The sequence below is a fragment of the Folsomia candida genome, unplaced genomic scaffold (assembly GCF_002217175.1).
Source record: "Folsomia candida strain VU population unplaced genomic scaffold, ASM221717v1 Fcan01_Sc013, whole genome shotgun sequence".
NCBI classification, from domain to species: Eukaryota; Metazoa; Arthropoda; class Collembola; order Entomobryomorpha; family Isotomidae; genus Folsomia; species Folsomia candida.
This window is the reverse complement of record NW_019091205.1, coordinates 1,869,279-1,896,836: the sequence shown is the minus strand read 5'-3', so window position 1 is coordinate 1,896,836 and position 27,558 is coordinate 1,869,279. Positions and strand designations below refer to the sequence as shown.

Sequence of the window (27,558 nt, the reverse complement as noted above, 5' to 3'; positions counted from 1 at the left end):
AGTTCGTTAAAGACTAAAAAATCACTGTCCAAAAATTTTGCAAAAACATCGGTAAATGTCATTAAAAATTATCATCGCTGATGACGAGACCTACGTCGACCCTGATCCCTTAAGGGCTTCGGGAAACGCATTTTTTCACGCAGGCAGCCCTGCCAGTATTGATTATCAACAAAAGTTGTATCTGCAAACTAAATTCTCTGCAAAATTCCTAGTTAATTATTCGACGGTTAACATTGAGCACGATACGCTTAAAACAGCCAGCCCCGCATATGTCCCTTACTTATGATGAATCTATAAATTTTGGACCTTGGGCAAAAAAACATACTCTGCCCTTCGCTTCTTGGCGAAAAACTTGGCGACAAATTCGAACGTTAATGGTGAAAAATTAGCCTGGACATTTCGGAAGCGGGTGGAAAATCGCAAATTAGGGGGTGGTCGCGGAAAGTCAGATTAGTGGCCAAGAATGGAATAAGATAAATTCTCCTTACAATCGCTCCAAAATTGAATTTCCTAAAGCCCATTCGGTAAAAATCATAGATTGGACACAATACAACACGAAACATATATATACCGAATCAAGCTGGAGTTAAACAAACCCGGATGAACTTCCCCCAGAACTCCCGAGTCACTTTTCAAAAAAATATAGTTAATCACATTCAGAACAATGGCACTGAGTTTTCTAATGATTTCACAACTTTCCGACAAGGAAGAAATAATCAAGAAACAAATCGCCACCCCCAAGACATGCAATATTATGTTAACCAGAAACCCAGAAATGATCGATATTACTTACGTACACGAGGGTATCAAGGCAGATATCAACAAAGTGATAAATTTCGCCGAATTCTCATTAATGCTGCTGAATCAACACAAAACTCTCCTCAACAAGGCAACAATCAATTTCGAGGACAAATTCCGCCAAATAGGGGAGGTGGTCAATATGCACGAGGGCGTCAAAGACAAAAAATGTATTTCAAACACCCACGAACCAATTTCATGGAACTGGCACAAAATGCAGGAAAATCATCAACTCTTCATTCCCCATCGAAAGTCTATGCCGCCTTCACATGAGGCACAGCTGCTATTAAGTGCAAATCTAATAAAAATAAACCAGTTAAAAGTAACAAATCCCGCAAGTTTATTAACTTACACAAAATTCTACAGTTTAACACAAAATTGAGCAAATCACAGCATTCCAACCTATTTAAGAGCTTTCTATACTTTAAAGAAAGTAAACCACCCATATTCAATTTCACGAATTTAGACTTATCTATTTTCTTTAATTTTATTGTGTCATTTGGATTAAATTTTTGCAATTCAGTTAAACCAAACCTCAAACTAATTGATCCATGTTTAACTGAAAATTTAAGAAAATTAAGTTGGCAAGTATTCTTTGAAGAAAGAGGAAATAAGAAACTTCTCAACAGTTTTGATCGTTTTTGTATCAATTCAAAGAAATGAGCTCGAGTAAATAAAGTTCATTGTGACATTGAATCAGAAATATTTCCCAACGAATCTATTTCTGATGATTTTAAAAACCGTGTTATGAGATCAGAGAAGCATTCCATTTTCATACCTACCGAAACACTTGTACATTTCAAGAATTATGTTAAAAATAATAATCTGGTTTTACAGAACGCAGACAAATATGCTGGAATTAGTGTCCTTTTCGAATCCGATTACAAAAGTGAAATCTTAAAACATCTTGATGAAGAAACAATCTATGAACCATCAACAAGGACTCATTACGAACAAAGTATAAGTGAATTTGAAGACAAAATTAAATGCCTTAAGATTAAATTTGATAATGAGACAGAATTACATCAATTAACAATTCTGAATAGTAAACCTTGCAAATTTTACATTCTCATTAAATGGTTTGGTAGGTTGCTAAAATAATGCATATAACGGTTTAGCCATTGGTTTTTTGTATAACGACGTCTCGATTTTGTTTTCAGATGATAAAATTACATTTACATCTAAGAAATTTACAATTTCATTATGATAATTTAACGTAAATGTCAAAAAATCATGTTTGAAAGTTTCTTCGCACCAGGATTCAAAGTTGTGTATGTAAGTTGTATTAATAATCATAAAACTATCGTCCACAAAACGCGAGTGGAATTCAATTTCAAGTTTATCATTAAATACGTTATTTGGCTCACAATCTGCAGTTATGTTGGCTATGCTGACTGAGGCTCCATTTCCCATGGCGATGCCTTTTCGTTGTTTGTAGAATAGACGATCATATTCAATAAAATTATAGTCTAAGCATAAATTTAGCATTAATTTAAAATCAGAACATGTAAAATTATATGGTAAATTGAGCGTTGGTTTATGTGCTAAAAAAGCTTCAAGACAATATTTTTTGCATAAATTAATGTCTAAATTAGTATACATACTATTAACAGTGTGTGCAAAAAGGCAGCCTTTTTGCTTTTTCTGCATGCCTTTTTGCCTTTTTGCCTTTTTCAATGCCCTTTTGCCAATTTGCGTGCCTTTTTGCCTTTTTGATGCCTTTTTGCCTGTTTGATACCTTTTTGCTCGATTTTTGACGATTGAACCCAATTTCTTGTCGTTTAAAACGTATTAAAGAAATTGCAGAATCTGCAATATGTTTTTAAAATTGTATTGGAGGGTTCTGACTTTCATCAATACTTTAAATTAGTTGAATACTTTTCCCCAAATATCTTCAGCGTTGTTTGTACATCGCCATCAGCTTAATTAATCACATTTTGACACTAGAGCTCATATTTGCGAAAAGTATTAAAAACGCAATGAATAAGTTCCACTTTAATTTTATCACGGGACTCTCGTCTCATCTCGCCCCAAATTAGCAAAAGGGCAAAACGGCAAAAAGGCACAGATTTTTGTGGGGCAAAAAAGGCAAAGAGGCAGGCAAAAAGGCACTGCCTGCCTTTTTGCTCTGCACACACTGACTATTAATATCATAGGTTAACAGTTTATATTTTGTATTTTTCGAGAGTTGTAAGTTTTCCACTAATAACAAGAAATCCCTGGTGTCGAGGATTAAATTGGAAATTCTATTCATAATTGGTTGAAGTATATAATCCACTAAACCGCTTATATTTCTATTGTAGGAATAAACTGTACTCGTAATAGGTCTACCTGGTGGAATTACGTCGTACTTCTTATGTATTTTAGGGAGAATGTAAAATTTGCAAGGTTTACTATTCAGAATTGTTAATTGATGTAATTCTGTCTCATTATCAAATTTAATCTTAAGGCATTTAATTTTGTCTTCAAATTCACTTATACTTTGTTCGTAATGAGTCCTTGTTGATGGTTCATAGATTGTTTCTTCATCAAGATGTTTTAAGATTTCACTTTTGTAATCGGATTCGAAAAGGACACTAATTCCAGCATATTTGTCTGCGTTCTGTAAAACCAGATTATTATTTTTAACATAATTCTTGAAATGTACAAGTGTTTCGGTAGGTATGAAAATGGAATGCTTCTCTGATCTCATAACACGGTTTTTAAAATCATCAGAAATAGATTCGTTGGGAAATATTTCTGATTCAATGTCACAATGAACTTTATTTACTCGAGCTCATTTCTTTGAATTGATACAAAAACGATCAAAACTGTTGAGAAGTTTCTTATTTCCTCTTTCTTCAAAGAATACTTGCCAACTTAATTTTCTTAAATTTTCAGTTAAACATGGATCAATTAGTTTGAGGTTTGGTTTAACTGAATTGCAAAAATTTAATCCAAATGACACAATAAAATTAAAGAAAATAGATAAGTCTAAATTCGTGAAATTGAATATGGGTGGTTTACTTTCTTTAAAGTATAGAAAGCTCTTAAATAGGTTGGAATGCTGTGATTTGCTCAATTTTGTGTTAAACTGTAGAATTTTGTGTAAGTTAATAAACTTGCGGGATTTGTTACTTTTAACTGGTTTATTTTTATTAGATTTGCACTTAATAGCAGCTGTGCCTCATGTGAAGGCGGCATAGACTTTCGATGGGGAATGAAGAGTTGATGATTTTCCTGCATTTTGTGCCAGTTCCATGAAATTGGTTCGTGGGTGTTTGAAATACATTTTTTGTCTTTGACGCCCTCGTGCATATTGACCACCTCCCCTATTTGGCGGAATTTGTCCTCGAAATTGATTGTTGCCTTGTTGAGGAGAGTTTTGTGTTGATTCAGCAGCATTAATGAGAATTCGGCGAAATTTATCACTTTGTTGATATCTGCCTTGATACCCTCGTGTACGTAAGTAATATCGATCATTTCTGGGTTTCTGGTTAACATAATATTGCATGTCTTGGGGGTGGCGATTTGTTTCTTGATTATTTCTTCCTTGTCGGAAAGTTGTGAAATCATTAGAAAACTCAGTGCCATTGTTCTGAATGTGATTAACTATATTTTTTTGAAAAGTGACTCGGGAGTTCTGGGGGAAGTTCATCCGGGTTTGTTTAACTCCAGCTTGATTCGGTATATATATGTTTCGTGTTGTATTGTGTCCAATCTATGATTTTTACCGAATGGGCTTTAGGAAATTCAATTTTGGAGCGATTGTAAGGAGAATTTATCTTATTCCATTCTTGGCCACTAATCTGACTTTCCGCGACCACCCCCTAATTTGCGATTTTCCACCCGCTTCCGAAATGTCCAGGCTAATTTTTCACCATTAACGTTCGAATTTGTCGCCAAGTTTTTCGCCAAGAAGCGAAGGGCAGAGTATGTTTTTTTGCCCAAGGTCCAAAATTTATAGATTCATCATAAGTAAGGGACATATGCGGGGCTGGCTGTTTTAAGCGTATCGTGCTCAATGTTAACCGTCGAATAATTAACTAGGAATTTTGCAGAGAATTTAGTTTGCAGATACAACTTTTGTTGATAATCAATACTGGCAGGGCTGCCTGCGTGAAAAAATGCGTTTCCCGAAGCCCTTAAGGGATCAGGGTCGACGTAGGTCTCGTCATCAGCGATGATAATTTTTAATGACATTTACCGATGTTTTTGCAAAATTTTTGGACAGTGATTTTTTAGTCTTTAACGAACTTTGGACAACTTAATTTATTTTTCTCTGTAATCCTCTATTTATTGACTTTTAGGTTGCACAACAAACTTTTTGAAATTTTCAGTACGCGGGCAGCAGCGGTACGATTTGACGTGGAAGAGTTGGTGGTGAGTAAGTTTTTTATGACTTTCACTCCTTTGTGGGTGACTACGACGAGAGGTGGTCTAAAATTATTTATACTTCGAAATATAAATGTAGATTTTCGTTTTGGGATATTCTGAGGTTTGAGGTTTTAAAGAACTGCCACATCTCTTCCGATTCACTTCGAGCGACGATTTTGTAGTTGTGAAAAACTCGATTCTCGAGGCTTTCACTTTGACCCTGACTTCTGTTGAATTTTGTCATTTAAACAAAAAAGGCTTTGCACCTGCTGGTTGCCCATGAAGTTGCGTTTCAAAAAATTATATAGCTTAACAACAGTCTCCACTAATTGCGCAGCATAGTTTATAATCCATCTGTCTAATCTAACCTGGGACATGCCTTAATTATCAAAATATTTCAACTCTCTCGAAAGTGATTTTGCTGAAAGCTTCATGAAATAATCAGCAACTGACATTTGACATGTCAAAATCACTCTTATTCCTTAAGAGAAAATTTGAATAAATTTTCTTGCAAACACGGACGCGATTTTTTTTCCTGTTTTTCGGTCAGCGGATAAACACGAGTTTTCCGACGAAGTCGTTTGTTCAAAATTTTAATTTCTCTTATCACTCAACGCTTAGACACCCCAACCTTACGGGAAATTTACTTTTGGGTAAGTGGATTGTCTTTTGAGGTCACAAGGTAAATTTTCCTAAGTACGGTCGGAATTAACATTTTCCTTTGTTTTCTTCTAGAGGTGGTGGTTGCCCTTTACTCAAAATTTCTCACTTTTCACCTATGATTTTCAATACTTTATTGAATCTAGATTTCGAAAATATATTCCCCTCACTTTCAAGATGTTTAATTATTTTGGTGTATGAGTATTTATGTTTGGAAAGACTTTTTATGACTGTCTCAACTTCTGGGGGATGTGGGGGAGGCATTTTTGATAGTAGAGAGTTGCATTTTTGCACACACCTATCTGAGGATAACATGCTCGTCTGTTCAAACTTTTGACCCGCTGCGACATACCGTTCCGGGGTTATTCAACGACAAAATCGTTTTCAGATAAAAATGCGAATCTCTGTAAATGACCTCCTTTTCCTCATTCTGATGCAGATTTTCGGGTTTTTGACGGGCTTGAAGAACATTTGTGTGCACCAATTTTGTGTAGGCATTTTTATACAGCACGAAAGACAGCTGTGTATATTGTAAAAAAGTACATAATCCTCTTACTTGAATAAACATACCCGCATGGGCATGCACATATGACTTTAAAGCAGCTGTCAAAATTTATTTCACACTTATTCACCCGATCTTAAAAATGGGAAAAGTTTAACTTCAGGATGCAAGCAGCATATCTGAATTATTGAAACCTTAAGAATTTTATCAAACTATTATTAGATACATGTGGCAGCCATGGACATTTAACTTATAACTTAAAATTATGACATGTATCTACTATCGAATATAAATTCCAAGGTGTGCATATTACTATATTAGCTGATTTTGGAAATAATCCCCCCAGTACGATTTTGCTGAAAGCTTCATGGAATAATTAGCAAGCATTGTTGAACATTGCAGCACTCACATTTGACATTGTCAAAATAAAATTAAGAAAACTGGAAACTGAAAAAGAAAACTGAGGCGGAGTTGTAAAATGGAAATTTGTTCATTTTTGAAACGGTACCCGACCATCGATTTTCTTTCTATTTTTAGTGAATAAGCGTCAAGTATCCCTGAATATAAAAGTCAGTAGTAAGAACACGCCCGTACGAAGATTTGAAATTGTCAAAATTCATCAATGTGGAGAAAGTTGGGGCAGAGGGTATATAAATAGAAACATGTCCATCTTTGAAAGGTCTGACGTACGTTTATCATGAAGCCTTCAATGAATTAGCGTTTAACATTTCTAAAATTAATTTAACATTAAAATGATCAGAACAAGCCCGCACGTAAATTTGAAATTGCTAAAATTCATTAGACCAGTGAAAGCAGAGGCGGAGAGGATAAACATAAACATTTGTCGAATTATGAAGGGACCCCCCGCGTACAATTTTATTGAAACTGTCAGGAAATACTCTTTAACCATGCATCAAGATGTTTCAAAGTTATCAAAACACGCCCTCCAGCACATTTTAAATTGTCAAAATTCAATAAAAAAGGAAAAAGCAGGGTCGGAGGAGGATGAATATAAAAACGTGTCCATTTTTAAAGGGGTCAGCGGCGTACGATTTTCTTGAAACTTTCAGGAAATATTCGCTAGGTATCAGTGAAAACCAATCAGAAATCAGAACTCGCCCAATACCACTTTTGAAATTATCAAAATTCGTCAAAAAAGAGAAAGCAGCGACAGAGGAGAATAAAAATAGCAATTTGTGCATTTTTGAAATGGTCAGCGGCGTACGATTTTCTTGAAACCTTCAGGAAATACTCGCCAGGTATCAGTAAAAACCAATCAGAAATCAGAACTCGCCCGAAATAACATTTGAAATTGTCAAAACTCATTAAAAAAGAGGAAGGGTTCAAAATAGAAACTTGTCAACTTTTGTAGGGGTCAGCGGCGTAAGACATTTCAGAAATCAGAACTCGCCCGAAATAACATTTGAAATTGTCAAAATTCATTGAAAAAGAGAAAGTCGGGACGGAGAGGTTAAAAATATAAACTTGTCCATTTTTGAGGGGGTCCGCGGCGTACGATTTTTTTGAAACTTTCCATGAATTAGCGTCAGGTATCCCTTAACACATTTCAGATATCAGAACACGCCCGAAATAAGATTTGAAATTGTCAAAATTCATCAAAGTTGAGAAAATTGGGGAGGAGAGGATAAAAATATAAATTTGCCCATTCTTGAAGGGGTCCGCGGCGTAGGATTTTTTTGAAACTTTCAGGAAACACTCTACAGGTATCGCTGAAGATATTTCAGTAATCAGAACTCACCCGATTCCACATTTGAAATTGTCAAAATTCATTAAAACTGAGGGTGGGGGGCTAAATAAGACGTTTTTATATTTTTCAAAAGTTCCCGCCGGTCGATTAGCTTGAAAATTTCTGGGAATTATCTAGAAGTGTTACGGAACACATTCCAGTCATTAAATCATGTCCAGCGGCAGCGGGAAAGCTTAAAAATTAAAAAATTTAAATTCTGGGCTGGGCTGGGCTAACTTCCTATACATATCGCAAGTGTAAGGTGCACATATTAATGGCATTATTATTTCTCAATACAGTAATTAAATTGAAGGTCAACAAGTACTGTTATCTATATCATAATTTCCAAAACAGAGCGTAGAATTTTCCGTGACATCCCTGCAATCTGATTGGCTGTTGAATTTCTGGCTCCACCAATCACAGCACGGATAGGATTTGGGTTATGATTTGGGTTATGATTTAGGTTATGATTTCGGTTATGATTTCGGTTATGATTTAGGTTATGATTTCGGTTATGATTTCGGTTATATTTTCGGTTATGATTTAGGTTATGATTTCGGTTATGATTTCGGTTATGATTTCGGTTATGATTTCGGTTATGATTTAGGTTATGATTTCGGTTATATTTTCGGCTATGATTTAGGTTATGATTTCGGTTACGATTTAGGTTATGATTTAGGTTGTGATTTCGGTGATTTCTGTTATGATTTAGGTTTAAAGAATCCTAAAAGTATTCTTTGCTACCTGCAAAATTCTCCGTACCCAAGTAAAATCCTAAAATTCCTATTTAGTAAAGTTAAAAAATTCCTTAGCAACGTTAAAAAAATTCCTTAGCAACGTTGAAAAAATTCCTTAGCAATTTTTAAAAAATTCCTTAGCAACGTTAAAAAAATTCCTTAGTAACGTTAAAAAATTCCTTAGCAACGTTAAAAAATTTCGTTAAAAAAACTTGCGCCAGCTACATATGTAATTCGTTAGTCCAAAGATTTTGGTGCGTTCGTTTTAAACTCTAAATTTGGACCGTCTTTAAGACGGGCTTATAGGCTAGTTTCATTATATCACACGAAACTTAATAATTGAATAGTATAACTGCTTGCAGGAGAGAGATATTTTTACCAGTGTTTCATGCTCTGAACGTGTAACATCAAGTTAGATTGAAATTTATTATTACGTTTTCATTGTGAATATGCTGTTTTTTCTCATGGTTATACCCTCTTGCCTTCTATTTTTTGCAAAACCTGCCCAAGCCTCCTCTCCTGCAGCCATAGAGTTGGGTTTATTTTCCGATATTACAATGAAATAGTTTGGATGTTCAGTTTATCTGAAACTTTGTTTGCGGTTTTCCTTGCCATAATTTTGATTGTACTTTTCTGCTTGACCATCCAGATGTATGGGCTACTTAAATGTACATACGCAACAACTCAGAAATTACTAGGAACTCGTCGTATGATACATTCCGTACATCAGGGTGAATGTTACAACTTTAAAACTCGGACAGTACTTGATTATGTCAAAAAATAATACTAGTTTGTCTATGGACTTCAGTTCCAAAAGGATTTGCATAATAACAAAATTAAAAATAAAATCAGAAACAAGCTAAATAAATGTTAATTTGAAATAGATTTACATTATTATTTTTATTTCTAATTCCCATCTTAAAATCTTTGTTAAAGTTAACAATAATAAACTCAAAACTTTTCTTCATATTTATATTTACACTAAACCTCAATCAATTTAGTAAATCAACGGTAAGGTTTATCCAAATGCATCATCCAAATACATTATACAAATCAATGGGTACTCAGTTATGCCTAGCGCTACCCAAGCAAGTTTTGCCATCATTTCAAGTTCAAGCTGTTAAATTAATAATTATGTAAAAGGTTACAAAGCTAGGCACATTAAGCTTGCAAAAATTTTAGCAGCTCTCATCATAATTCACATAATTTGCCATAATTTCAAGCTCAAGTTGTTAAATTAATAATTATGTAAAAGATTACAAAGCTAGGCACATTAAGCTTGCAAAAATTTGATGGGGCAAAGTGGTAAATCATTTTGTCTTTTACCATTGACCATGTGAGGACTTCAAAAACTCGAAGTTTAGCACAGGTTTAAATGCATAAAGTAATATCAATTCTCCTCATCCCATCCGTTGCGGCCAAGGTTTGCGACAAACAATGAACCTTTCTCGATTGTGTGACAGAGAAGGGATGCGTTTATGGACAAGTATTGACCGGACCAGGACCGGAATGAGCGTAAAAGAAGATGAAGTGCTGCACTACCAAATTAAAAACACTGCTCGGACGGCGTCCAGATGTTCAAAAATTTGTAATTTTAGTTAAATTTATTATCAATATATTTCTGTACATTTATTCACATTCATACATACATACATACTTGTACATGCATATTCATGGCTGACGGACCGTCAGCCATGAGCTTGAACTTAAGTTTAAACTTAAGCTTGAACTTAAGCAAACCATCTTCCGTCGCAGACCTTTTTGATTAACTTTCTCCATTAATAGCTCACCATCTACCACAACTACTACAACCACGACTACAAAGACGACAACGACGACGGCTACGACCACCAATAAACCGCCCCCACTTTCTCCCACAGTTACAATTGACACACCACTTTTTACAAATTCTGCAGAGCTAAAATCGACCGCCGACAGTTCATCTGTACAAAATCCTCCTCTTTCCACAACTACGACAACGATTCACGAGACACGACACAATTCGACAACTACTAATTCTACAACTGCACATTCTCCACAAGTTTTGCCACTTTTTCACCTTACTTAATTGATGTTTTGCATGCGTTTATCTGTAAATTTGAGAATGGCAAATTTATGGAGGCGGAGCAGGAAAAGCTAGAACGATTATTATGCAGATCTTGCTCTGTTACTCACAAGTTTACGCTGCTGTTCAAAAATATTCCTCTTCGAGATTGGAATAACTTCTCGCCGATAAGAGGGCGGAAAATGAGGTGCAGGTTTTTAACGAAGAGGTTTAAATTCTGCAAAAAACAACAACAGCACTTCGTACAAGGGAACTCTGAAATCTTTACAAATCTGTAAATATACACAGATTTCTTACTTTGTATGATTCTGTATCTCTTGTCCGCACGCGTCGTAACCTTGGTCAAACTGGTATTCTGGCAATTCTTTATCTGTGGATTTTGCAAATTCTGTATTTTAATTTGACAAATTTTGTAATTTCATTATAAATAAATAACAATAAGTAATAAACTTACCAAACGTTGCTTTCGCGCTATTATAATGCTCTGCTTCAATTTCTTTTGATTTATCCTTTAGAACTCGCACAAGGTCCTTCACAATTAGGACGGAAAGACTTAAGGACGGACCAATCCAAGGTCTTCCACCACGTATGACCTTTTTAGGGCAACAGATTCGGATAAAGTACGCCCCTCCCTTGTCGCGCTATTGCCTAATTTTTAGATTGGAAATTTCGAGGCAATGCTGGCTTGACCATAACAACTTGCTGTCCTGGTCCACTATCCCTTCATATGGCGATGAAACTAGCCGAGAAACTAATTCTCTGAATGGAGTATTTTCGATTTCTTCAACCAACAATTCAAACAACAACAACAAGAATGAATATGAAACTACCCAGTTCAAAGTCACTGACATGAATATATGTAGGTTCTTGGTTCAGGTCCCCAAAACAGTTTTGCTTCATGATAAACACACATTTTTGAGATTTTGAAGGGTTTAATTATCTTCATTGAGAAGAGATTCGCTCCAACTTTCACTGCACTTTTTGAATCAAAGAAGCCTTCCTATCGACTGGGGAAATAAAACTCAATTTCTTCCTCGCTCATTATTGAGTCCGACATTTTTAACTGGACTACTTTTCGTTGCTTTTGACAGATACAATGTAAATCAGACTCTCGAGATTCATTCAAGTCGGACACCGATCTTGAATGAATGTTATTTATGTGTTGTATTTGTTCCTGCAAGTAATCTCTCTTAGCGCGTTTATTCTGTGAACTGCTAATTTTTCTTTTTTCTTTTCTTTTTTAACTTTTCTTTTTGTGGTTATTACTAAATTTGCTGTCTTTACTTCCTTTAATATGTGTCCCACGTGGATAAAACAGGATTAGGGGATGTGTAATGAATGAGCGTTCCTTTCGAACTGCACGCAATCTGCTGTCACTAGCTTTATACACTCTCAATAAGTTAGAAGCAAAACTATTACCATTTTTACTACCCTGACAAGGTAACAACCTCTATCTCTCATTAGGTAATAAATTTGTCACCAAAATTGTCAACATTGGAAGTGGCAAACAGTGTATCCTATCCGGAAATAATTTATTTCCTCGTGGAAATAATATCGTCTCCAAAATCATTTCCTGTGGGTGACAATTTGTCTATTCAAAACTCAGCGCAAACTTTAGTCACTAAAGTATAATGGCAGTGGCAGTTACGTTTTCCTTCACCGACGCTTCTTTCTCGCATCTGGCAGAATAACGATAATTGTGAGCTTTGCATCTTACCAGAGGAAAAAAATAATAATTAGAGGTTCAACTTTTGGATTTCTCTACATTTCAGGTAAATAATTTATATTCATACTTCATGTGATGCTTAGGCTGAAATTTCATTGTTTTTTGTCCTATAAATATTTACACTGAAACAAGTTTTTTCTAGATCCGGATGAGCAAATTTCGTTCAAAGATATGCCACAGATTGAGATGTTATTTTCCAATTTTACTGGAACAAAATTCCATCTCCAACGTTGCGTGTTCTACGAAACTCTTCGTGGAAGATGTTTTTATGGTAAAATAACACTATTTAAAGTAGTAGTACGTTTAATTTCTCTTTTAGTGTGTGTTTGTGTGTGTGTTTTAAACTTACACAGTTGACACTTCATTACTTTTGGCCGCAATTAGACCAAATTCATTCCCAGCGTCAAATTATGGTGGTCGAAATGTCAAATTATGAAGAGGTGGGCCCTCATTTCATTTTTATTTTTGTTAATTAGCGATTTATTTAGTTTGAGTACTGCAGGGTAATATTTTAAATTTTATTTGATTTACAGATAGCAGGCAAATCTTCACTAGAATAGTAAACTCGAGTCAGCTAGAATCAATTTTTACTAACATTATAAGTAATATAAGTATGTACATATGTATATACATATAAGCATGACAATTTAATTTTTATATTTATGTGTACATATGTACATGTATGTAGTATGTATAGACATGTGAAGAAATTTAATCTCTAACCAAATCGTATTTAAATAAATAAATACATATTTTAGAAACTATATTTGCTTCGTTTTTTATTCAGGTTAGGGAATTTTAATGTACGACTCCTTTGTAGTCAGCTTTTCTGATGTGTAATTCGTGTAATATGTATGCAATGATAATAACTGAAATAAAATACACATTTATTTATAAATATTTGCCTCCCCCAGGCTCTGCTCTATTACCGCAAGGAGATAAATATATGCTCAAGACGGTGATAACTTGTCACCTATATTGTCACCGCATGTAGGTAAATTATCTCCAGTCGGAGACACAGCTTACCTCCGTTGAATACATTCTGTAATCGACGGTAACAAATTGTATCCCGGTAAGTGACAATAATATTTACCTCCGCTCGGGAGACAAAACACACTTGTCAACGGAAGGAGGTAAAATATTACCCTACGGTAGAGTTGCATAGTACCTACACGAGGAGACGATTTTGGTGGCAATTTTGCTGAGAGTGTATAGCTAGTGATGCATACAAAATCATCAAATTTCACTCAGAACCAAGCTGCAAATAAATTGAGCACCAAGCTCTTCATCTTTTATTTTCTCGTGAACTTTTCAAATATGGAAAGTTCTCGAATTCACCTCTCCCTGCACCTGCGTCGGGTGAGTCGTGTGTGCTTGTGAGAGTGGCTTTATCAGGTCTCGCTGGAGGTTCACCCTCATTTAGTTTTCCAGGTGTGGAGGCCAGGTGCGCTAGCCAGGTGCTTTCTCCTCCTGGAATAAATTGCCACCGAACCGGTTGACGGAAGTTTCCAGACTTCTGGTTTTTATATGCGTTGACTTTTGTGAAATGAAATAAGAAGTGACTTCTGCAGGTGCAGAAGCCTCAGCAGCAAGTGCACTTAACAGCAGCAGCAGAAATAACTGCAGCAGCAAGTGCACTTAACAGCAGCAGCAGAAATAACTGCAGCAGCAAGTGCACTTAACAGCAGCAGTACAGCCAATTGTCCACGTTTGGGGGTCTTGGCCCATCGCAAATAACTACGGCTCCGGCTCAGTGCAGACCTCAGTCCAGTTGGACTTCTGACCTCCTCGTCTTCTCTCTTCCTGCAAAATCATCAGAATACTCTGATATTCGAGCCTGGGTCTCAATTCACACTGGTACGCAAGATAAGATTTAAATCGCGTGAACGAAAGCAAACAAAACTCAAGTGCACAAGAGTGAACGAGAGTGAACAAAAACTTTTCATCGCCTAAGTGCACCTATTTTGACTTAGTGAGACGAATTCAAATTACTGGCAACTTTGATACAACTTTGTTCTTGTCCATTTTGGACGCCGTTCAAGCAAGATCTCTGAAATAAAACTTCAATTTATCCCAGCTAACGGCTAAATATAGTGTGACTGTCAGGAAATACTCTTTAACCATGCATCAAGATGGTTCAAAGTTATCAAAACACGCCCTCCAGCACATTTTAAATTGTCAAAATTCAATAAAAAAGGAAAAAGCAGGGTCGGAGGAGGATGAATATAAAAACGTGTCCATTTTTAAAGGGGTCAGCGGCGTACGATTTTCTTGAAACTTTCAGGAAATATTCGCTAGGTATCAGTGAAAACCAATCAGAAATCAGAACTCGCCCAATACCACTTTTGAAATTATCAAAATTCGTCAAAAAAGAGAAAGCAGCGACAGAGGAGAATAAAAATAGCAATTTGTGCATTTTTGAAATGGTCAGCGGCGTACGATTTTCTTGAAACCTTCAGGAAATACTCGCCAGGTATCAGTAAAAACCAATCAGAAATCAGAACTCGCCCGAAATAACATTTGAAATTGTCAAAATTCATTAAAAAAGAGGAAGGGTTCAAAATAGAAACTTGTCAACTTTTGTAGGGGTCAGCGGCGTAAGACATTTCAGAAATCAGAACTCGCCCGAAATAACATTTGAAATTGTCAAAATTCATTTAAAAAGAGAAAGTCGGGACGGAGAGGTTAAAAATATAAACTTGTCCATTTTTGAGGGGGTCCGCGGCGTACGATTTTTTTGAAACTTTCCATGAATTACCGTCAGGTATCCCTTAACACATTTCAGATATCAGAACACGCCCGAAATAAGATTTGAAATTGTCAAAATTCATCAAAGTTGAGAAAATTGGGGAGGAGAGGATAAAAATATAAATTTGCCCATTCTTGAAGGGGTCCGCGGCGTAGGATTTTTTTGAAACTTTCAGGAAACACTCTACAGGTATCGCTGAAGATATTTCAGTAATCAGAACTCACCCGATTCCACATTTGAAATTGTCAAAATTCATTAAAACTGAGGGTGGGGGGCTAAATAAGACGTTTTTATATTTTTCAAAAGTTCCCGCCGGTCGATTAGCTTGAAAATTTCTGGGAATTATCTAGAAGTGTTACGGAACACATTCCAGTCATTAAATCATGTCCAGCGGCAGCGGGAAAGCTTAAAAATTAAAAAATTTAAATTCTGGGCTGGGCTGGGCTAACTTCCTATACATACTTGCGATGGTGATTAATCAAGACACGCGGAAGGACAGCATCTCATGCTACCATTTCCGCGTTGGGGATGCTGATAAAAGACAAATATTAGCAAGTTTTATTTGGTGTCAACTGCCATCTAAGCAACTTATCTATTCGAAAGAGAATCCCAAACTAATACTATTTAAGCCGTCATGGAGAAGTCTGACGTTCGCCTGTTACGGCGCAAACTATTGCGCAAGCCGTCTTTAAAATTATTAGAGGGCGAATTGACCTTGTAAATGAAGATGACTTTCCGCCAACTTCAGTGTGGGGACGCATTGTCCTTGAACTGTTCCTGCAAAGATTTAATAAACAAGTTAATCGATGGTGGGTAAAAGCGGCATGGGTGTCCAACACACAACAAGTTCGAGCATGGGATGTCACAAGTTTATTGTCTTATCGGAGAATTTATTATCGGAGATAACTTAGTACCTTCATTTTTACAGGATATCTTCAATACTATCTATGAAAAAAGGGAGAAAAGATTATTAGCACTGGCGAAACCACCCAAGACGACATTGAAATTCATTGTATTTGCTAAGTTGTAAGTATGCATATATGTAGCTGTCGTCAAAGTCCCCGACCAAAGACATGATTTATGAGACATGTAATAATTTTTAATTTCTACATACATAAATGTTTAGCGGTACAATGACGAAAATGGGGAGGATAGCTTGTGATACATGTCTCTTGTGGTACCACGGTGTCTGCATGGGAGTCAACGTCAAAAAGTACCAAGGCAGTAAAACCTGGACATGCAACAAGTGCGGGTTAGATAGTACAGTGAGTGAGATCGGTCCCTACTACGGGTACAAGAGAAATTATCCCACGAAGAAATGGGGAGATAAAAGCATCTTTGAGAGACAGGTCGGCTTTATTTTTCATGTTGGGCAGGAATCACGGATGGTGCGATATTTCAAAATGTTTTTGGATTCAGGTATTTACTTCCACGTCTCGTTTCGTTTGGTCTCGCTCAATGCGACAATATTGCGTGAAAGGGAAGCCAACTCTGGTAAAGTTGAGAAACTTCGTTATGCCACCAGCTCATTCAAATTGATTTGACTTGGTGATAGTATTCAAACCATTTTTATTCTGTTTTCAGTCTATTTAATGGTGTATATTTGCCTTTGGGTCTTCGAACATGTGAAATACATTAGGTCACTTATCGCAAGAAGGGTGAGATTAATTTGGGCACGACTTGTGCAGAGCATTCATGATAAGTTGAAGCGTAGAAACAAAATGCGGTGTTGGATTAAGCAACGTGGAGATTAAGTAATGGGAAAAATTGGAAAATCGTGGTTTGAGGGTATCCAATGAAACAATATGCAAACCCAACTTGATGCTACGTTCATGGAGTCTAACGTTGACTGACAGAGTAACCCAAGCATCCAACGCCACGAACGTAGCAACAATTTTCTCACCTGAATTAACTAGCACTTTTTTGTTTAATATCTGCATATGAAAATATAATATTAAAATATAATATTTCCGACAATGAAAGTGCGACTTCTTAATGTTTCCACAATTTTTTAATAGTTCAGTAAATTATTTTAAGGGGTGCAGAGTGTGAAAAAGACCGACGTAAGAAATATTTACAAGCTTGCGCATTTTTAGAATTTATTTATTCAGACCAATAACAATTGTTAAATTAAAACAATTAATAATAAAATGAAAATGTATTCCTTCGATTTATTACTTAATGAAAAATTTCATTTTTTCACCGTCGCATTCAATTGAATTCCGGATCATGGATTCAGAGCCGCTCCTGCAACCCCAGTAGAAAATTGCAACTTAAAAATTTATCTGGACCAACTTATTTTTTTAACCCACCCAGCTCGATCAACCAGTGCAAAGCCTCTAGTCTCGTATACTCCTGAATGGAAAATTATAAATTATTAACAATTTTCAAATTACAAATTTGGCAAATTTGAATCGATTTCACGGCCCAACTTTATACGATAATATTTTTAAGCTCAATTCTAAATAAGTAACATAATGCTGGAAAAAATTACCCCGCCCATTTACCTCCGGAAAAAATGATTTTTTAAATTGTCTTTTTTACCATTCGGTGGGCCGTATCTTTAAAAGTGGACAAAATCTCAAGAAATGCATAAGGGAAAGAATGCTATGTACATATGTACATACATACATATATTACAACCTTACCAAGATAATATTGAATAGACTTATGAAAACATAATGGAAATTTTCGCCGAAAAATGCACCTAAAAATCTATAATCTTTTTCAGATGCTAACCCGTTTAGGCTCGTTAATTACAAATATCAAGTGAAGGAGTTTATGTACTTACGCCATATCCCCAATACATATTAAAGTACGCCCGTGCCCCCTCCCTCAGTAGAATCTCCCTCGTTCTTGATTTCATCTCCTCGTCGAAATCCGCCTTAAATATCGGACCTTGCCGCTCCCACTTGGCGTCATCCCATAGGTCGCCGTTTGTCGTAAAATTTCCTGCCCAAAGGCGGCACGAGCCGAAGACGAGGGAAGTGGTGACATCTGTCGCGAGTGGTTGTCCGCGTCCATCATCAAGACCCTCACTCAGGGTCAAGTTCAGCCACAGGTCGACATTTGAAAAAGTGTGGGCATACGCGCCCGCACCACGGTGTTCAGTCTCAACCGTTCCCCAAATATTGTAGTGGTCGACCCACAAGTCGTATGCGCCTTTACACGATAAAAAATTAATTAACTTGATTAGGGAACGTCCATATATTATGGACGTGATCGAAAAGCTGGGTGGGTAGGTTTTAGTCGAGTATGTATCCTACTCGTATTAAAGTTAACATGAGTACAATAGGGAAACAGTCGGTGGATTCTCAAAGAATCGGCATTTTGTTCACCACGTAATATGCTAATTTACTACCGACAAGTACACACTTCCAAATCCCGTGTGAAAAGTATCCAACGGGATATTCTAATAATTATGACTACCAAACGGGTCAGTAACACGGTGTATTATTCAGTACCTCAGCATCAAAATTTTACCATATCCCTAGAAAATTTTTAATTACCGGGTATAAAAGCTTAGTACCAAGCGGTAGCAATTTTAATACCAAGAAATCAATACAAGCCTGGCTTTACCGAATTTCTAATAGTGTACAATTGAGGTAATTAAATTTTGACTAAAATTTCCAATCGGCGAGCTATGAAATATGTCTGTACATACATACATGCATATGTTAATTTTTCTGATTCTCAATTTTTACCTGTTAAAGACGCCTGTGGAATGACGAGGTGAATATTGGCCTTATACGTGTCGTTGTCCACATGAACCGTGAGGACAGAGTTGGAAAATCCAAAAAGGAGTGGATTACTAAAGAAGACAAAATATTTAATACTTGACATCATATATATATACATTTCCGAATAATTAATTGACTATCGTATTTATTTCTTCAAATATATACAGGACTCGACGACTCATCGCTAAATGCGTCAAGACCAGCACATTTCTCGCTTCTGGGAATTTATTTTAAAATTCGGGACTACAAATTTTATTAAAAACTTACACCCCAGATTTTGATTGTATCTATCAAAATTTGTTGAGAGACAATGCCAAAGTGGTAGACATCTCAAGTTTAGGAAGGCCTCAGAATAACTGAAACTTAATTAAATGAAGTTTCTGCCATTCATCAACTATGTACTAATTTTTCGCCAAGAAATTTGAACAAACAAAATTTCAATAGCGGACAAATTAATTAAAACGTGTTGACTTTGACGATTCTGGTGATGAGTCCCTGAGCCCAACGTTAGGTTCGTATTCACTTACTATGTGTGCGACTCTCCCTCGTATAATAACCATCTATGGTTGTACGTAAAATTGTCCAACGTCATTGGCTCGGGAATCGGGATGGGCTCGTTCTCCAAGGAGGCTTCCAAGTGGGCAAAAAGTAACTGGTAAAATATCTGGTTCACATAGACTGACCTCTCAAAGAACATCTTAACTATGCCCGTTTCTGAAAATAGGATTGAAAACTTTTTTTAAAAATACACAATGTTTTGATAAATTATTAGTTAGCACTTACTTTCACTCTGACCGTGAATTTCGGAGGCTAAAATAACCCCCAATATTAGGACGAGAAGTCCTTTAATGCCTAACATTTTGAAAGTTGGTAACAAATTGGTTAAAATTGACCGGTTGATTTTTGAGTAGTGAAGGCGTGTGTGACAATCCCGGTGATATTTCTCCTTTTATTTGAATCGATCAGACCGATAATCAATTACGTACGATCGCTTTAATGGAATATAAGTGTTCCAATTAATTGAGGCATTTTATGTGTCAAAATGTATTGAAGTTCGTTCAATAGTGAGAAGAAGATTGCAACGATGAAATCCATGACGACTGTATAGATACCATTGGCCGCGGAAAATGATTAGGACCATGGGAACATGTTGGATAACCGACTTACGTCTATCTACACTCTCGCAAGAATTTGCCTCACCTATTTTCAAGGTCACAATTTTTTTTAAATATATTTTAAACAACAATCAATGTTTGGCAGGATAAAATCTGGAACTTTAATAATAGAAATTTGTCATGCAAATTTTGGACAACCAAAATATATGTACGTGGTTATTACGTACAAGATGAAGTACATATTTGCATGACATTTGTAATAAGTTAAATCAATTATCATAATTTCCATGAGGACATTGTCTATGTCCCCACGCTTTCGCGGCCACTGCGCCGTATTAGTACCAGAGTTGTACCATATCCCTGGCATGAGTAGAGATAAGTAGATGACTGTCATTCTGCATAATTTGGTGCAAGATTGGCCATTTGCATGCAAACAACTCTTAATTAATACTACGATAACTAACAAGATATTCGCATACATGTGTATGTACATACGTGTACGTCGTATTTATTAATGGATTCAGGTACCAATGTTCTTATTTACTTCACTTTAATGTATTATCGAACCATTTTAAAATCGTGTTTAATCAGAGGTCGTATTTTTTATCTGTGATTCTGTGTCGTCATACTGCCAATCACAAATGCTGCGCACTTTGTTGCTCCAATTGGAGATGAATTCATTCATATATTGTTAATACTGAGGTATTAAAATTCTGCACATTGACCCATCATAGTTCTCAAACTTTCTGGTATTTATTAACCTTTATGAAAACATACTTAAGAATAAGAATGAAGCGGAAGGTTCATCGATGGGGGACTTTACTGCCTACTGGCGGGCAGAGGTCGCTAGCGTTTGAATTTAATTTGGAAAAGATAAGGTGGTCAAAATTACGTCAAAGCATTGTAATTCTGGGCAATTTTACTGGTCATGGCCCAGATTCGATCTGAATTTTAAGACCGATAATCTTCTCACGAAACAAGGCAGGTACATATGTATGTATGTATATTGTACTCACAAACTGGAGATTATCAGTACACTGTAAAGCATCCGGTAGAGTCACATATGTACTCCGTGTTGGTATTGATTTGATAATAATTCCTTACCGGCTTGGTTATAGTTTGATTCTGAGTGGTATAGATTTCATTACCACCTCATTACTACGGCCTAACGATCGATATTACCGATGCCGGTAGAGTCATATATGTACTCCGTCCGGTAATGATTCGAAATGATTCAATACCAGTTGCCTAAGAGTGTATGGCAAATGGTCAAGAGGTTAAATAGCAGATGAATCTGGCTGGTACGCCAATAAAAAAATTCTCTATTATGTTACTTTTTAAGTTGAAGAGATAAGATTATCGTCGACGTGATGCTTTATTTCGACGCAAGCGATCAGTGGAGACGTGCTACGGATGCAGACAGACTATGCCCAGGAATAAGTTTCCCTAGCGACACCAAAAAATATCCTGACTTTGACTAACTAAACTGTGTACTTGTTCAATACATACATATTTTGTAGGATATATAAATAAATGAGATTTTGAGCATTTTTTCGATTTAGATTCTAACGATTTTTTAGTTTGATGGCGTAATGTACGTGTGTATGGCCATATTTAGCACTAAAACGTGTTAAACAGTAAATATGGAGTGGTCGGGATTTAAAGTGTTAGCAGCATGAAGATTTATTTGTGCAAATAAACTGATTAACAAAATTAGATCCCAGCTTTACTTATTTCGCTGCCTCCTCTCCACAATTAAACCAACACTTGTTAGAAATATTATCCAAGTAATTGATCCAAGTAATGCCCCAAAAATGATAGGATGCTCGATACCCCACGCACTATTCCAAACACGTCTTGTCGCCATCATTGGGGGACTGATGGGATTCAAATACATACAAATCCAGCGATACGGCTTCGTCACAGAGTCCAAAGGCCAAGAAAATCCTACATGTGTCATAATTTAAACTATTTAAGTCCCCTTATCACTTTACTCCTACGCATTGTAAGTTCTCTCACCGCAGGAATAAACCGTCGTTAACATGACGAGTCCCATAACCATTATGACTTCCATACTGCGAGACAAAACCGTGGCGACTAGTAGCCCTACAAATTCTCAATTAGATTTGAATAATATTTATCAAATAAAGTAATTCATTAAAAACGAAAATTCCAAGCATACCAGTCGAAATTGCAACCCAACCAGATAAGAACGCAATTACGAAACACAACCAAAAGGACCCCTTATTCGTATATTCCCCAAAGAGGAAACGACTCATAAAGACAATTCCAATTTGTCCCAACATAATAAGAACTTCGGATAAGTAATAGGACACATAGACATGCCATAATTCTACTCCACATGCCTGTGATCTTTTAAGGGTCCCATCCTCCTTATCCTGAATCAAGGCTAATGAGCAACCCACCGAGTAGAAAAATATCATTCTGAAAAAAAATGAATCTATTTTTCTTCAAAATATGTATTTACCAAAATACCAATAACCCATAGAAAAAGTTCGTTACAGCGGAATATTCCCAGGTAGAAAGTAATCCTTCCATTCGCCCCGATCACTGGTCGAGTTATCATTATTGAACTAAAATTCAGAATAGATTTGGTCATTTTTTCATTATTTAAAATTGACCAAGGAAATAATTTGATTTTTTTTACCCTGAGTGGAGTACGAATTTGTCGTAAATCCATATGTGCATTAATTCGTGATACCATCTTTTCCATAAATTTTGAATATTTTCCTTGTAGCGTTTCTAATAAGAAAGTTGTTATTTTATCTGCAAATATTTTGTTGGCAGCATAATTATTAAAATTTTGGTACGGTACGATTCGCTGGGGTACTTTATTAGGAAACTTGTTTACTCGTCATATCCAGTGAAATTTGCACTGTGCTTCCAGCCAAAGTCTCACTTGTAGCGAACCGATGGAGAACCAATCTATTGAAATTATGCTGGGAAAAATTTCGCGGAAAATGTATGAATCCAAGCGTATCTCCTATTTCGACCGAATGTCTTGCCGCTTCCTTGGATTCGTAGACTTTCTACATAAGAATTATAGACGTTTTATAATTATATTATTATATAAATATAGTTTTTTTGACTGGTTTTGTTGAGGGTACTCACTATTCCTGCGTAGCCTAGTCTCGTAAAATACTAAGCAAAAGAGGTTTCGCAAAAATCGTAAAGAGATCATTGATGACAAAAGAATAAGACGCTTATAAAATCGCGTAACCGTAGTAGCTTATACAAAATGAAGAATACTAAGGATACGAAGAAATAATGAATACCCTCAAGTGAATAAATTCTGCTTTGTTTCTGCATATCTATTCATACCAGAATAATCTTTTGCTCCGCGTCGTTCATGACATCTTCTAAGAAACCGCAACTCCAGGGATACTCAAATCGTGCTCTTATGGATAACCCAACCCCAGGATGACAAATTCCGTCTTGGTTTGACACGGCTAAAATTTGTCCAACAGGATCCCTTCCCCACGTGTACAATATAATAATTGAGTGTATTAAGGGTAGCAATAGTGCCATTAAGATATATCTATAATTAATTAATTATATATCTAATTTATTTGACAACCTATGTAATTAGGTTTCGACAAATTTTATTTACAGTTATAATTTTGACTTACGAAGGAATTCTATAACTCATTAACAAATTGCGTTTTGTCAGCGCCTTAATTTTGGTTAGACTTCCCGAAAACTGAGCCAGTTGCCGAACTAATCTTTCTTTGGGGTTGTCTTTCCTTGAAACGAATTCGTTATCATTTTTAGAGAAACATTTTGAATATTCCAATTTCTTGTAGGAGATTAATTCAACAGTTTTCAAAGAATCCGTGTTAAGCTTATCGTCCAATTTTTTGTAAGATGCAATTGGTTCGAAGCTATTCATATTTGATTCATCGTTAATTTTGCAAAGGTTTAATAGTACGTCGTCCAAGCGATTTCCCCCGTGCATATGGATTAGATTGTTTGGGGAATCATCTCCAATTAACCGACCTTTCCGCATTATTCCAATCTTTTCAAATCGAGTTATAAATGAAAGGCAGGCAATTAAAAAACTACTTAAAATAATTAAGGGAGGATTGCAATGCACAAACCTTATTAAATCGTCGCGCTTCTTCGGTGTAATGTGTCGTTACAATAATTGTGGTCCCCTTTGTAGCTGTCAAACTACACAAATAATCCCATATCGATTCCCTTAACAAAGGATCGATCCCAACGGTTGGTTCACTTAAATTTCAAAATCTAAAATTATTAGGGCATTATTAAATCATTAGAATTAAATCAAAAATTTACTCCAAAACCAGTAATTTTGGGTGATTAATCAAAGCAACTCCTAGTGATACACGGCGACGTTGCCCCCCGCTGCACATATTAAACAAAGGGTGCAATTTAAGTGTTTTCTAATTTAGAATACTTAATTAATTAACTCACCTGAGCGAGGAAACACATGGACCTAAATCATTTAAATCTAATACGAGTTTAGGTTCTTTACTTCGAGTTAATATTTCTAGATCCGTTAGTCCCAATAGTTTTCCAAAATACTGAAAAATCTCACGTATCTTCAAGGGATACAAGGCGGCATCCTAACATAAGACATACATACAGTCAATGTAACAAGTATAGGCAACACCCACGCAAGCTAAATATAATTGGCTATAACATTGGCATGCATTATCAAATTAGCATAAAAATTTGTACGCATTTAGCAAATCTAATGTAGTTTTCGATTATGTCATGTTTTATTGATTAAAATTAGATAAACGCCGATTTTAACTAATTTGTGGGAAAATATGCAAAATTAACACGCAAAAAGTATTGGCACCCTATAACTTAAAAAATCATAGAGCAAAGAAACGCCAATTTTACTGCGACAATCTGCTTCTAGTATTACGTGGCACCTCCCCTCGACGAGCAGAAATAAGAGCAGAAATAGGCCATGGAATTTATTCGACAAGTTCCTATATAACGTTTTTTATATGGCTGCCCACACTTGTATCGAAGACCTGAGGCATGTGACCAATATTTACAGACTTGGTTCCAGGAGTCCTACCCATTACTGAAATATAGCCAGAATCCAATCTGGTTAATCCCAAAATGCAATTAAGTAGCGTTGTCTTCCTGAAAAGAAAAACATTTTCGTGCTTGTTTAAATAATTTGGAAAAAAGATAGATTGCTCCATGCGTTCGAAAGCTGATGCGGACGGAACAATAGTAACGGTACATTTAACGATTATTTGATTTAATGATGTGTTTTATATATTTATGCAGTTTATTATTATGAGTGAAAATTTGATACTTGGATTTAGGGTAGAGAGCTCAACCTCTCCTTCCTAAGCGAGATAATGCGCTCACGAGCATCTACACGGAGTACTTCGTCGGGCAAGGATCTCTTGTATGTAGCTCCAAGTTTACTTAATAACTTAATAACTTTACTTACTAGAGAAACTATACATGATTTGTTCAAACCATAGTGGGAGCGAACAGAAATTTGGCAGATGCAATTATTATCGTGTCTTGGTACTCATGGGTACGCCTAGTGTTTACACTTTCTAAATACAGCACTCGTATATTTCCGTTATTAAAATCTCGGTAGGATGCCTTGCACCTAGCCGGCTAAATCTCTGCAGGCCGCTGCATTAACTCATTGCTACATAATTCCCCTTCGCCGATTTTGCAAGTCACCGAAAGGTCAACGGCCAGATTTCTTACCACTTCAAAATGAGAGCCAAAAAATAAAACTTCATGGATAATGTTTATGTCTTTCTAATATTTTTTTATGAGATGCTGCAATGCATCACGAAAAAATAGCTATGATACGACCTTGTATGATTTTTTGACGCGCACAGAAAATTTTCGTCCAGGACAGGTTTGAGGTCTAAATCGTGACTGTGGCGAAACTCAAAAAATTTAAATATACATAAAAAAGAACATAGACTGTATACATAAGTCTTATATTAAAATAAAATAATAGGTCCCTTTGCGCACGCTCTAGTAGAAACGAATTAAGTAATACCCGCATCCACTAGATCCGAGAAGTCCGTAACTGAAATTACCCCAAAAAATAATATGTATCAAATTTAAAAATATCAATTAAAAATATTCGTTCACGCATTTTAATAATACGGAACTTATGTATTTAGCCTGTATTGGGATTTGCCGAGTGCGACTTGTGGATGATGCCCACAACTGGATACTTACTTTACTTAACTATGTATTTTGCAAAACGTGAATTGTACTGACATTATGAGCAACTTCGCACCACCACAAAACTTTCTTGAGAATATGAATTGCACTTTTGGGATTTTAAAGCACACGTCTCCGGTTACGTTGTTAAAAATCCCTTTTAATGTTTGAACATTAAGATCTTGTAACTGTATGAAACTTTGTCATGTAAGTCGTAATAGTAATAATCATGCTGTTAACTTGTCACATTGTCAAAGTGGCTAGTTATACTCATTGATCGAAATTGGTAATATTTGTTGTTTTGGAAAGTGAAGTCTTGATATGTAACCCGTTATACTAAATGATGTAAACTTTTCTTGTTGTGCTCTATGGGCCAGAGGACTAAAAGAGTGGTGGAATAAATAAATCAAATCAATCAATCAATAAACAATACGGAACTTACAGAGTACCCCTCTCAACATGCATCGATAACCCTGACAAAACAGGGAATCCGTCCTTATATGATTTATACGCAGACGACATTTTAACCGCCTCATTTGAACTCATCGCTTCAAACACCTTAAAACTCAACCCAATTTAACTTGAAAAATTGAAGCAGACAAATAATAAATTCACCGTTGCCCGTAAACCAACAATGTCGGACTAACAAGGCATTCCGTTTAAACGTGAATAATTGTGCTAGTAGTTTTCCATCGCTAATAGTGGGAAAAAATTTTATATGAGAGGGAGCAAGTACCCAACTTCTTGTATAGCTATGGAAGCAAATAAAACATAAATAAATTTCTATTGTGATAGGATTTATCTTGACAACTTCACAATTCTGGTTACAATCAGGTACAAATACCTTGACGAATTCCTGGAAAAACCGATTTTGCCATTTCCCCATTCTATTACATGTTTTGACACGATACCCATTGGGTTATCCCGAACCTACAACTGTGCACCTGAAATGACTCCCTATATATGTACACACTGAGAATTTTATGTTTTTTTTACTATTGTTCTTTCCATGAAATCATATTACATAAATTTATTTCGAAAAAGCTAAACGACCCGCGCCGTACATATGTAAGTGTCCGTATCTGAATATTTAAAAAAATTCTTCTAATTGGTGTAGTATTTGTATAGTATACGTATTCTCCTTTATTATATAGAT

The 27,558-nt window shown here is 35.9% G+C and overlaps 2 protein-coding genes across 5 annotated transcripts; both read right to left on the bottom strand.

Moving 5' to 3' along the window:
• Positions 1–17,497: 17,497 nt before the first annotated feature.
• LOC110855529 lies at positions 17,498–19,014 on the bottom strand. The gene is made up of 5 exons (XM_022103933.2): positions 19,009–19,014; positions 18,920–18,926; positions 18,132–18,502; positions 17,653–17,695; positions 17,498–17,587 (listed from the first exon to the last, which is right to left on the bottom strand). The coding sequence occupies exons 1-5, from the start codon at positions 19,012–19,014 to the stop codon at positions 17,568–17,570; spliced, it is 447 nt and encodes a 148-aa protein (XP_021959625.1). The 3' UTR covers positions 17,498–17,567.
• A 2,839-nt stretch (positions 19,015–21,853) lies between these two features.
• Positions 21,854–27,063, bottom strand: LOC110855528 (ABC transporter G family member 20). 4 transcript variants are annotated; one of them, XM_035856471.1, is made up of 13 exons: positions 26,845–27,063; positions 26,233–26,262; positions 24,651–24,802; positions 24,513–24,581; positions 24,314–24,446; positions 23,846–24,231; positions 23,538–23,754; positions 23,068–23,245; positions 22,864–22,958; positions 22,719–22,789; positions 22,378–22,640; positions 22,215–22,301; positions 21,854–22,142 (listed from the first exon to the last, which is right to left on the bottom strand). In XM_035856471.1, exons 2-13 carry the CDS (start codon positions 26,236–26,238, stop codon positions 21,922–21,924), a joined length of 1,878 nt encoding a protein of 625 aa, XP_035712364.1. In that variant the 5' UTR covers positions 26,239–26,262; positions 26,845–27,063; the 3' UTR covers positions 21,854–21,921. The 4 variants fall into 4 exon arrangements, with proteins under 4 accessions (XP_035712364.1, XP_035712363.1, XP_035712366.1 ...); XM_035856470.1 differs by having other exon boundaries at positions 22,864–22,982; positions 26,845–27,062; XM_035856473.1 differs by having other exon boundaries at positions 22,864–22,982; positions 24,314–24,461; positions 24,651–25,337; positions 26,845–27,061.
• Between the last annotated feature and the right edge of the window lie 495 nt (positions 27,064–27,558).

Bases quoted from the DNA above. Each gene is read 5' to 3' on its own strand.
- LOC110855529 (XM_022103933.2), bottom strand. The intron at 17,696-18,131 runs GTAAGTACATAA...TTTTCCATTCAG, and splicing joins ATATGTATTGGGGATATGGC to GAGTATACGAGACTAGAGGC. The intron at 17,588-17,652 runs GTGGGTTAAAAA...CTGGGGTTGCAG, and splicing joins GCACTGGTTGATCGAGCTGG to GAGCGGCTCTGAATCCATGA.
- LOC110855528 (XM_035856470.1), bottom strand. The intron at 24,447-24,512 runs GTAAATTTTTGA...TTGAAATTTAAG, and splicing joins CCAAAATTACTGGTTTTGGA to TGAACCAACCGTTGGGATCG. The intron at 22,790-22,863 runs GTAAAAAAAATC...TCTGAATTTTAG, and splicing joins AAATTCGTACTCCACTCAGG to TTCAATAATGATAACTCGAC.